Genomic DNA, 12,303 nt, shown 5'->3' with positions numbered 1-12,303 from the left:
TATTAATACAGACAAAAGAAAAGAACTTGAGGCCAATGGCATCTCAGGGTACAGTTTGGAAAAATGCTCTGCAAACTGTCTCCAGTAAGAGCATTCTAGATGCGGTCTTCATTAGTTATGATATTTGTAAGAGTGATAAATCACCCATGGGTGTACCTTGCAACTTACCTCCAGTGCAGACATGGCCCATGCCTATTGCTGTGCAACACTATAATCTTGTCTATGGAGTTGATTAAAGAGCTTTCAGAAACTCATATAAAATGCTGACCTGGACATGATTATCCCAGTCACTTACAGAAAAGCACTAATAAAACAAATCAGGGTCTGCTTACCACCCAGGGTACAAGTCCTTAACACACAGCTGCATCCTATCACTAGATAACCACCTGGTGACTGTGGCAGGTTCATTTCAATGGAGTCAAAAGGGTGGAAGAAGAGTACGCAGGGTTTGGTATAAACACGTCTCCTACAACTTACTTTAAATTGGAAACACCATGTTTCCAATTTAAATTCTGCCCGCAGTACTGCCCGCGTCCTGCTTCCTATCCGTAGGATAAGAGCAAAGCACTTACCTTATGGATAGGAAGCGGGGTGTGGGCAGTATTTCTGTAGATGGTTAAGCCCTGTGAGATCAGGGAGTATGTCTATATTATTCACTGTTTTATCCCCAGCACCTGGCACAATTCCTGTACTATGATAGCCACTCAGTAAGCTGCTGAGAAAGGAATGAAACCAAAAGGGCTTTTCCATGACTATGGTTTAGCCTAGGATGCTGAATTTAAATATCTGGGGGTGAGGATTTGACAAGTCTGAGGGCTAGGAAGCAAAACAAGAAACAGCTTTTAATCTTCCATCAGTACATAAAGTAAAAAGGGTATAGCTTTATGCATAGTGGTTTTTGGACAGTACTTCACTGAAGTAGTCTGCATTTCCCCCCCTTTTTTTTTGGTTTTATTTTTCATATTAAAACCATGTCCTGAGCAGCACTGAAAGTAGCACCATGGCTTTATCCTGGAAAAGGGGAGTGAAGGGGGTTAGGGTGAGGAGACTGGAGGAGTGAGTGGGTTTGTCCTCTTGCCCGGCTCCCTTTTCCATCTAGGTGAAGCGCCTCAACATTGTAACATAAGCACTACTGATTTTTCCTCATCAGATTTTGTGTGGTGATAGTGGGGGTGAGGATGGCGATAGGGGGTAGGCACTGGGATTGTCTTTCTTTACCTGATCCTTTAATTCTGACAGCTGGCCAGAAAGGTTCGTGACAAGTTTCATGGTGGACTCCAGCTTCTCCTGCAGGTTCCTCAGCTCATTCTGTTCTCCTTCAGAATCACTGCTGACCAATGACATGGCTCTCATCCTGGGGAACCAGTCAAGGTTTCTTTCCTAAAATCCACATTAAAAAAAAAAAAAAAAAAAAAAAGACTGAGTCACTTCTAGAGGTAAAAACAAGAAGGGCCAGCTTACCATGCCATGTTTCCTAGCTCTCATTAGGTTATCTCCTTCTATTGCAGAACTAATGTGCTGTGTATTTTTTTAATTGCTCAGTAGCTATCTTTTTAATTGCATACAATGGAACTCTTAATTCTTAGAGGAAGTCACTTTAAATTTAAATTTAGAGGAAATGTAGGTTCCAAACAAGAGTCCTAATCTCCAAATCTGAATACTGCCACTGCAGCTCTGATCTTTGCAAATTACATGGCTGATGAGTTTGTTTTTTTAAAAAATTGTGGTAAAATATGCATAACATAAAATTTACCATTGTAACCATTTTAAGCATACAGTTTAGTGGCATTAAGTACATTCACACTGCTGGGCAACCATCCCCATCATCTGTTTCCAGAACTATTTTTTTATCTTCCCCAACTGAAATTCCATCCCCATTAAACATTAACCCCATTCCCCCCAGCCCCTGGCAACCACCATTCTATTTTCTGTCTCCTTGAATTTGACGGCTCGAGGGGCCTCATATTATGCTGTGTATTTTAAAATGCATTATACTGGGAAAACCTTTTGCAAACACTCGAAGTGAAGTGAATTTTAAAGTCCCAAGTGTTCTGTCACTTCACAGATACATGTGCATGTATGCGTTTGCGTGGGTGAGGAGATTATTAAGAGGCTGAAAATGGGGAATAGGCTCCTCCGTCAATGTCCCCGTTTGTGAGCTTATAAAAACCACTCCCCGTGTTTCCTTTTCCTTCCAGCCTGAAATGGTTGATGGGTGCTGGCAACTAGCCTAAGACAGGCCCATTCAGTTTCCTCCCCCGTCCATCTCCATCCTTTTGATGTCTATAGCTTATGCCTGTAAACAGTATTTCTCACTACTGGTTAACAGAATGGGACAACTCCTCCTCCCACCTCACTTCCTTCTGCCCACATATGCCTTTCTCCCAAAGAGCATGCCGCATACATAAGTTCCGTATAGAGAGGCAGGAATGAACAGTAAGAAAAGCTTAGCATGAGACAGGGGGAAGAAAACTGACTCATTCCACATGTCTGGTGTCATTCTCACCTGGACCAGTTTCATCTTCTAAGGATACATTTAATGGTCTTTCTAAAACAAGCCCCCCTCCCACAAACACACACATACACTCGGAATGGTGGATAATTGTTGCTGTGTGTACACCATGGGGGTCGGCAACATTTTCTGTGTAAATATTTTCAGCTTTGTGGGCCATCTGGTCTCTGTAACAACTACTCAGTTTCTCTCTTATAACCCCCAAACAACCAGTAAATAAATAAATGGGTATGTCCATGTTCCAGTAAAACTTTATTTACAAATGCGGGCAGCAGGCTGGGTTTGCTCACCTCTGCTGTATACAATAGAAGACATCAATATATTTAAAATAACAGAACTCCATGAGACATGTCTAAATATTACAAATCAAGTGAGATTATTAAACTGTACCTTGACCTAGGGTCATCTAGCAATACAGAAGCCATATAAGAACTAGATGAAAAATATCACAAGAAGTCATACCACATTGACAGCAAGGTGTCATAGAGCGTTTGCTTAAGATATTGGTGGGTGGGTGGGCAGGGTTTGTGAGCTTTATGAAGGCAGGAACCACCTTAGTATACTGACTAGAGCATAGTAGACATTCAGTATTAATACAAGCTTGTGGAAGGACAGAATGATATGCAACTCTCTTTCTGCATGGAACCTGATAACAAATGCTTAGGTAGTAAGCCTGAGCTGCTTATCGTGACTGCTGGAGGAGAACAGTGGCAATCTCTACCTTCGTATACCCTGAATAAACACTTCATTCATGTGTCTTAACGTTAGCTTATATTCATCAATTTCCCATCACAGAGCAATGGGCAAAAGATCATTAAAAAATATTCCATTTCAGAGATGACTAGCTTAGAAACCCAAAGTGCTTTCCCATCTGTAACCAGTTTTCTCCCGTGCAGCTGCAGTGACCTATCACTGACCATACTCATCTCTCTTGTGTCAATCCTTCAGACATAGCCACGTCTTCCCACCAAGGACGTAGCCCATGTTCAAGGACTATGCAACTCTGAGGAGGAAACCTCATTTTTCAGAAGAGGGCACACATAGGCGACGGGTCACTGGTGATCACTCACTCCCCCTAGGGCGAGGGGAGGAGGGATGATGTGGGCTGGGCTGCTGAAGCCACAAACCAAAGCACAGCTGCAGAGAGATCACTTAGCACAAGGCCCTAGATACTCACGGGTGGCTGCTACATGTTTTTGCAGACTGACCTCAATTGAAGAAAACAAATTCAAGAAAAAAGATCCAAAGTCCCACTTTGGATACAACAATATTGAGGATACTACAGTGAGCAACACAGACATGGTCACTGCATCCTAGACCCCCTCAAAGGACAAGCAGTTTTGATGCCTAAGTATGTGATAGAATTCCTGCCATTGAAGTGCTTACAATTTAGTTAAAGAGAATGACCATCTAGATTTTTTTTTTTTTTAATAGGCCAGGCCAGTTCTGGTGGCTGGTGCCTATAATCCCAGTGCTTTGGGAGGCTGAGGTGGGTGGATAGCTTGAGGCCAGAAGTTTGAGACTGGCCTGGGCAACAGAGTGAGATCCCATCTCTATAAAAAATAAAAATAATTAGCTGGGTGTGGTAGTGGGCACCTGTAATCCTAGCTACTCGGGAAGCTGGGGCAGGAGGATCATTTGAGCCCAGGAGGTCAAAGCTGCAGTGAGTCATAATTGTGCCGCTGCACTTCAGCCTGGGTGACAGCAAGACTCTCTCAAAACAAATAAAAAAACAAGGAATAATATAGGCTATGTTGTATCTAGGAGCGGTAGAGAGAGTAGCGTCCAAGTAAGACCCAACAGCCAGTGACTGATTGGCTAGAATCCTCTTCAAGCAAGGCTTGGCCCTAAAGAAGGTTAGCCCTTGAGCAAGCGTGTGGGCATTTCACAGAGGGCACTGGCACAGTGAGGCTCCAGTGTGGCTGGAGCTGGGGATGAGGGCAGACAGGCAGGAGCAGCTCAGACTGTTGAAGACTAGAGGGAAACAGAAGGAAGCAGGAGCTCTGTGAAAGGTCGCCCTGCCTGACCAGACCAGTGGAAAGGACAGAGGATGGACATTCACAGTCCTCACTGCTAGTAGTCAGAACTCACCTGTAGCTCACTTATTACTGACATGCAAATAAAGGCTGAACTGCCTAAAATGTTAGTGAATCCATCTAAAATCTGGCTTTCAAATCCTTCATATGTTCATTTGCTTAGCAAACCTTCTATAAAAATAGAAAACACAGATTTCCAAACAGAGTCCACATTAATGAGGCCTTCAAAAGACTCCAGAAAACCGATGCAAGAGTCTGCACATAGCTGAAAGTTTAAGGAACAGCTTATCTCCCTTATTCTAATAGCAAGTGACCAAATGACTACAGATTAAAATGAGAATTTTCTTTACCTTCTTTCATGCCGTATGTGACTCCTGGCCCTCTAAGCAATGATTTCAGAAGGGTCTTTGAACAAATAAATGCAAAATACACAGACATTCTCCATTCAACCAGCCTTTTACTGAACTTTTACAATATCTATGCCCTGCATGGTGTTGAGCACTAAGGATCTAAAGACGAGAAAGACAAGGTCTCTGTTCTCAAGCTGTTTTAGTCCAAGAACTGTGGTCACTGGTCAGGTCTCAATGCATAGTTCTTCGGCTCTGTGGAGCTGCACGGAGGCCCTACCTCCACGTGTGAGTGTCTCAAAAAGTGTGTGCTGAAGACACGAATGGGGCCCATCAGCATGCCGAGGGCTGCTCCTGGCATCTGTGCCCCTCACCTCAGTGGTGGTGGAGAGGCACTGATGCCCTGCGTCTTGTGCTGCTACATGGCATACCTGTAATCCTGGGACTTGATGGCCCTACCCAAGGGGTACATAAAGCCATAAAAAGAAATAATGCATCTTTTTAGAATGTAGACTATCCATTTTAACCAATGGTAAATGATTGAACTATTTTTATATTAAACTCAAAAAATTACCTAGACCAGATAGAAAGGTCAATTTATTTTTTTGAGATGGAGTCTTGGTGTGTCACCCAGGCTGGAGTGCAGTGGCACCATCTCAGCTCATTGCAACCTCTGCCTACTGGGTTCAAGCTGTTCTCCTGCCTCAGCCTCCCAAGCAGCTGGGACTGCAGGCATGCACCACAATGCCTGGCTAATTTTTGTATTTTTAGTAGAGATGGGGTTGGCCAGGCTGGTCTTGAACTCCTGACCTCAGGTGATCCAATCACCACCTCCCAAAGTGCTCAAATGGTAAAGATAAAACCCAGCGCTTCAAAGAAGGTCATGCAGGCCACATGGCCCATGTGCTCCCATCCTAGGGATAAAGCCTCATTCTCCATTTCATAGGGGGCCTTCAATGCAAAGATAGCAAAAGGATTTTCTGGTCTAGAAATTTATCAATCACCACCACACAGATTCTCCCCCATTGACTCCCTTAATATCTTATAATGAAAAAATGGGCTAGGAGGGATCTTACTGGCAAGCATTCGTATCTTTTCTGCACTGAAGTGGGGAGAGCACCAAATTTGAGATCCTAGGTGTTCCCAGTGTTTTAATTAAATCATCATCCTAGGCTATGAAATTAAATCTCAAATTACCAAGAAGTACCTGGTAGTTAAAATTAATTAGCAATTTTAGCCAAACTGTTCTCTCAATTTCCCATTGGTTTTGCATCCTGTGCAGTAGGACAGGCTCTAGTGTGGTAGAAAGTTCCCCACCAACAGGGTTCCCCTCTGCACAGAGAATCTAAATCTCAAAAGTGCAAATGTTTACACTATACCCCAATTACTGGAATAGGTACAGAGAGAGAACACCTGAATCCAATTTCTCTCTAGCTAAGACTTTCATACAAAACTCTCAGCTTGTTTGAGTGCTGAATTACTCCAATGAAGCCTGTCACCCACGCCTCTCCAGCCAGCCAGATTCTGAAGGCCTAGAAATGTTTGCAGACTCTTGCCAGTATTATCTATTCAAGATCAAAAACATGTCTCAGTGTCTTGGCTTCTAATGGATTTTTGGAAAAGTCATCTTCAGCTAAGACACTTTGTTGTGAATTATCTCACGGTGTGTGTGTATATGCAGTCAGGAGGGGAAGGTGGGGAGAGGATTACGGGGTCACTAAGCGTCTGTCGGCCGCATCTGCCACTGGGTCTGACTCTGGCTTCACTCTGCTTTGCTTCACTCACTCCTTGCTGCTGGCATCTCACATACCAATGTCATTAGGCACTGTCTGCCCTGGTCCTCCTACAATCCAGCCAGTGCAGTTCCCGTCACAGCAAGTGCTTCCTCTCTCAGAGCAGACAAACTAACTGAAGCCACAGCCGGAAGCAGGCTGACCACAAGTGCTAAGGTTCTGGTTAGTTCTTTTCTAGGTAAAGTTGGAAAAGTCCCTGCAAAGGCAAACACGAAGTTTTAGACGTGGGGGTGGTACTGACCAACCTCTTGAAATGTCCTTGACTGGAAAGAGGGAGAGAGACAGAGAGAGAGAGAGAGAGAGAGAGAGAGAGAGAGTGTGTGTGTGTGTGTGTGTGTGAGTGTGTGTGTGAGAGAGAGAGAGAGACAGAGACAGACAGACGGAGGAGGAAGTTGGATTGTATGATGCAAATGCTAATCATTCTGAGAAGTGGGGTATTTTTTTTTTTCTTCCCAGGTTCAAAAGAAGAGGCTGTTCTAAGAAAGACTACCGAGTAATCAATCACCTCCTCAGAGAAAGTCTGCTCAGGTAGAGTATTATGTTTACCACCTAAACAATGGAACATTTTTGCTGAATCTTTTATAGCTAAATCAGAAAATGAGGTGTTGAGGGAGAGGGGGGCTTGAGGGCAAAAGAAAGGGTCATGGGACAGAAGACGGGTCCTAGAAAAATGGTCCTGTTGCTTTCTCGGCCCTTGAGAATCCCCTCTGGGAAGATGCGAGGAGGCAAAGATGGTCTTTCCAACTCAAATGGCAGCTTCATTTCTACTGCTCTTACCAGGCAGGAAGACAAACTGGATGTTCCCAGAATGCCTAGGGATGCTCAGGTGATGGAAATGACTAGAAGTGGGTATGGGGTAGGCCTGGAAACCTGAAAGATTTGGCCTCTCCATGTATTTAAACCCTCAGAAAATGTCAGGAGGAGGCGGCTTGAAGATAATATTTATGTCTTCAAAAGCAGGAATATGGGACACTTAACTGACTTTAAATCATTTGTCCCTTTTATGAGCTAGGGTGATTATTTTCATTGAAAAGGAAGAAAAAAATTAATCTTTAGAGCTATTTTTTCTAAGATCACAGCAAAACAAAATGAAACCTAACCCTCCAAAAACAAAAACACAGAATCTGTTGGTTTTGGTGAAAAAATAGTCATCTTTAACTATGTTCAGTGGCTCTGAAACACCACTTAATAATATCTATTATAGGCTGGGCATGGTGGCTCACACCTGTAATCCCAGCTACCCAGGAGGGTGAGGCAGGAGAATCGCTTGAACCCAGGAGGCAGAGCTTGCAGTGAGCTGAGATGGTGCCACTGCACTCCAGTGGGGGCAACAGAGCAAGGACTCAAAAAAAAAAAAAAAATCTGTTATACATGTTTTACAAAAACCCTAAAAAATGGCTCCTATCTTTGGACACAGTAAGATCAGAGACAGCCTGAGGCTCAGGGGGAGGGAAGGAGGGAGTGATAAATAGGAGGTGTGCAGAGGAATTTTAGAGCAGAAACTATTCTGTATGATACTGTAATGGTGGATAGGTGTCATTTGCATTGGTGAAAACCCACAGAATGCACAATATGAAAAGCTGGCCGCAAAGTAAGCAGCAAATGATGGAGGGACATTAATAACAATGTATCCAATATTGGCATATCAAATCTTAACAAACAGGCCACAATAATACAAAACGTTACTGACAGAGGAAACTGGCAGGGAGTCAGGAGGAGAAGGGCATGTATGAGAACTCTGTACTTTCTGCCCCATTTTTCTGTAAACCCCAAACTGCTCTAAAAAATAAAGTCTAGTAATTTATCTTATTAAAAAATTGTCCTTTTTTCCTTTTTTTCTCTTCTTCTATCTTGTGAGTCTATTAATTTTTTTAAACTGGGATTCCACACCCAGAATTTGCTGGCTAGCACCAGATTCAAGGAATTCAGTTCTCTTTGTCCCAAAAGTACAGTGACTTCAGACAACATGCATATTAATATTCCTGTATTTCACAGGTTCTGTACATTTCTGCCACAGTCTTGTGACATTAGTGTGTCAGTAGAAAAAACAATGGCCTGTAATAAGAAGAGTTTCAGTTGTGTGTATACAGGATGGTGAATGAGTGTATGAGTCAGCTAGCTCACCAACCTGGTCTGTTTTCTTTCTTTCTTTTTTGAAAGAGATCACCTTACCAGCTACCTCACTGGGTTACTGTAAGGATCAGATGGCTGTAAAAATGTCCCATAAACTGGAAAGCATTATGCGAAAGTATTATAAATCACTATGCCATCTGCCTAGAGCGGGGATGGAGTCAGCACTGCCATCCAGGTATTGACTCTCGTTTCAGTACTCAGCTCCCGTGTAAAGTTAGTTCCTTTCTTTCTTTGGGATAAAAATGTTAGGGATACTGATTTCTCTTTTTACCAACTAAGCCACATGAAGGGTATCCAAACTGCACAAATCAAGGTGTCAGTCTGGTTCTGTTTTTGAGCTCTGAATGACATTACCAAAACAGGCCACATTATATAATCTTCAGCTGGCCTGGAATGACCAATCACCCTTCCCAGACTCCATAGTTGTTCTTGGATGATACAGCACAACAAAGATGGGCTCATCCCAGCAGAGAGAACCACACCCGTTTCTGATGAAATCCCTAGGAAGAGCCAGCCGCAGAATAATCCTTCCAAGTCATTCTGGGGCCACAGGTGGAGGACTCCCTGGGCACCCACAGGGACCATGATAAACAGGGTGGACACTTGCTGGGTCCTGGGCACCTAGGCTGCCAGGTTGAGGAAACCAGAGGTCACAGGAGGAGAAAAAGGTGGGGCCGGCCACCCATGCTGGACAAGGGCAGGGCGAGCCCATCTGAGACTCTGAATAAAGAACAATCAGGCTCACTTACCCTTCTCCCCACATCAGCGTCCAAGCTGGCTTATGACATCTTGCTTAGGCAACTTCCCCTGCACTTTCAATTAGCTAAGAAATATGCCAGAACATTCCCAGTGGCCATGTATGAGGATTTTTAGCAATTTTCGTGGTTTTCTTCTATTCTTTTCTGGATTCCATTAGTATTCAACTTTGATCTGTTACTGCTTTTATACAACAATACATTGTGTTTAAGCCTACTGAAACATCTTTCCAAAGTTCTGTGCTGTTGTTTCAGGGAAAGATACATTTATCTTTGAAAACACACACACACACACACACACACACACACACACCCTCACCAATAAGCTGCTTCAACACAACCACATTCCATCTCAGCTTTATCATCTGATGGGCTTTTTATATTGGTAAGCTCTGAGCTGAAATGGTTTTACTCGAGGTCAGTCCTGTCTAGACACACTGAGAAAGAAGTGATGGAAGATATTATCCGTCTCACCATCTACAGGACTTCATGAAGAAGTGAGAAGGGTACCAGCACTGTTACTGACTTAAGAGTGGTTTGGAAGAAAGGTGCCACACTGCTAGATCTCTTCAGGGGGAAAGAGATCATCTGCCATGTGGATGTTCTCCAAATTCCTTAATCCTTTCCAAACCCTCCCCTTTTCTAACCAGCCCCTTGTACTCTGATCCCTGACCCAGACCCTAAGGCTCACACCTTCCTGTTTCATATTTCACGAACTCCTATCCCCACTCTGAATGTTGCTTATGGGAATCTTAGAGCTACAAAGGGCACAAGAGACCCTTTGATTCAACTTCCTCATTTTATAGGTGGTAAAACTGAGGCCCTGAAGAGAGAGGATTTGTAAAAGGTGGAAACTCAGTCTAGTTCACCTTGTAGATCTTTTACATACAAATGACTATCCCTAAATACTGACATCTCTTCCTCATTCTCACATTTCCTAGAGACATGACAGTAGGCTTCATTGTAAAGACGTAGGTTTTAAAGAACTCTGAATATATATACCTGATCTAGATAGTCATATTCAGAACATTTTCCAGGTGAGAGCAGTTTTATAAGTGCATTTTTATGGTGACACACTTCTCAGTATCATATGATACTCTAGTCCAGCGCTACCAGACACAGTCAATATTTAGAATACACAGGAAATAAAGGAGTTGAAGCAGGGGAGTTACAAATGTAGTTAGGATGTCTGGAAGTAAAGGGCAAGTGGGGCAGCACAGTGGCAGTGCAGTCGGGGAAGGAGCAGGAGGGTGGGTCAGGGTATGGGCGGGGGGAGAAAATGCACTTTTGGAGATGATCAGATCTGCCAAGTTGGGGAAAATGTGCATGTATGCAGGTATTTCACGTGTGTAATAAGCACGTACAAACTCATACATCCCCGGACCAACTAGCCAATGCGGATAAGTGGTTTCATGCGCGGTGAAGCCAGTCTTCAGTGGCTGATGGAACAATGTCTATGCATAACCCTCAGGTCCTGCACAGTCTCACGGACTAGACTCTTGGGTATACCTGACTCATGCCCCATGCTCTCCCTTAGCACACAAGCTCCTTCAGGGAGGATCATGGCTCTGCTCAACTCACTGTTACAAACAGCACCTGACACACCCTCCACAAAGGTCAGAATGTAGGAAATTCGGAGGAGAGCACTGGGAGGTCAGTGCAGAACCGGGGCCCAAATGCCAACTGCTTCACAATGAAAGGAAAGTGCCTGTGAAGTGCTCCGTGGAACAAGGGGTGATTTCATCCCCTCTAGACTAAAGGGCAGAATGTGTTCTAAGGCTGGGTGGGGAAACTTAAGCTCAGCAACTGCTTTGTGCAGCTGCCACTGACACGAACCCAAATTCGAGTGCACAGGGTGGGGTGAGAGAGGCCTGGCTGGTTGGGCGGCGAGTCCAATGACGCTGACACACTGTTTCCAGCCACCGGGAAGCCAGTGCCAAATCCCTCTTCACTCCTCCCTGCTCTGATATTCTTGACTCTGCCGTGGTGCCAGCTAACTTCAGGGGGCATTCTCGGAATCGTATTTGGCAGGCAGCACAGGCTGGATCTTCACCCATGGTTAACGGCTTTCAGAGTCCAGGTGACAGTTTAACCAGCGCTCGTGGCCTCCCAGGTTAGGCCACAAGGAAAGCTGCTGCTCAGCACTACCAATGCTGAAATATCAATATTCTAGGAACATACCCAGGCACTCCCTTCCTCCCAGCATACTCACTGGAATTCAGAATAAAGGCCCAAACCCATCGGCGTGCATCTGCGCGAAGCAGAGGGCGTCCACTGCGCTTTATCAACAGCCAGGACCTGCCTGCTTCGTGCACAGAGGAGGTGCACACGCAGCTGGAAAGGTCAGGGCAGGGTTAAGTGCACGCCCTGCTGGACTCGCCCTTCCTCTCTCCTGCACCTAAGTGTTGTCTGGCAGGGACTCCAGCTTCTGATTTCCTTCAACTGAGATGACCCATGATGGCTCTGTGAATTTTTATGCTCATTTCTTGGCTCTGGTCACTGCTGCCACCATCTTTTCCCCCCTACTTAGGTCCTTACTCTTATCTAATTATGATCTACAGGTAACTCTACTCCCACCAGCCCCTGTACTTGGTTCTTTGCATTGCCTCTGGCTGGAAGCTGTTGTCCCCAACTTCAGAAAGTGTCTGCAGATTTCACAGGCTCTCTCTTGGGTCAAGAAAGGTTCCCCTTTTAAACAGAAGGTAGGGACACGCAGGTATTCAGTTT

At 44.4% G+C, this 12,303-nt stretch overlaps 2 protein-coding genes across 11 annotated transcripts in view; one reads left to right on the top strand and one right to left on the bottom strand.

Moving 5' to 3' along the window:
• The window catches only part of LOC105477623 (inositol 1,4,5-trisphosphate receptor type 1), a 356,056-nt gene that overhangs the window by 9,582 nt on the left and 334,171 nt on the right, over positions 1-12,303 (bottom strand). Inside the window, exon 61 of the mRNA XM_071092119.1 lies at positions 1,219-1,380. Within this exon, the coding sequence (XP_070948220.1) occupies positions 1,219-1,380 (162 nt within the window). The remainder of the gene's footprint in view (positions 1-1,218; positions 1,381-12,303) is intronic.
• LOC105477622 (uncharacterized) overlaps positions 1-12,303 on the top strand; it is a 191,411-nt gene that overhangs the window by 98,806 nt on the left and 80,302 nt on the right. For 8 of the 10 annotated variants that reach the window (XR_011620202.1, XR_984834.2, XM_011734173.2 and 5 more), the window contains one exon: positions 7,145-7,216. Coding sequence is in view for 7 of the 10 variants with exons in the window: in XM_011734173.2 (XP_011732475.2) it covers positions 7,145-7,216 (72 nt within the window). In the remaining 3 variants the exon portion in view is untranslated. Of the gene's footprint in view, positions 1-1,376; positions 7,217-12,303 lie in introns of those variants that run through there. The other 2 variants (XM_011734176.3, XR_003017129.2) reach the window with 2 other exon arrangements.

Source organism: Macaca nemestrina, chromosome 2, assembly GCF_043159975.1.
Source record: "Macaca nemestrina isolate mMacNem1 chromosome 2, mMacNem.hap1, whole genome shotgun sequence".
NCBI classification, from domain to species: Eukaryota; Metazoa; Chordata; class Mammalia; order Primates; family Cercopithecidae; genus Macaca; species Macaca nemestrina.
Note: the sequence above shows the minus strand (reverse complement) of the source record. Positions and strands in the feature narration are given on the sequence as shown.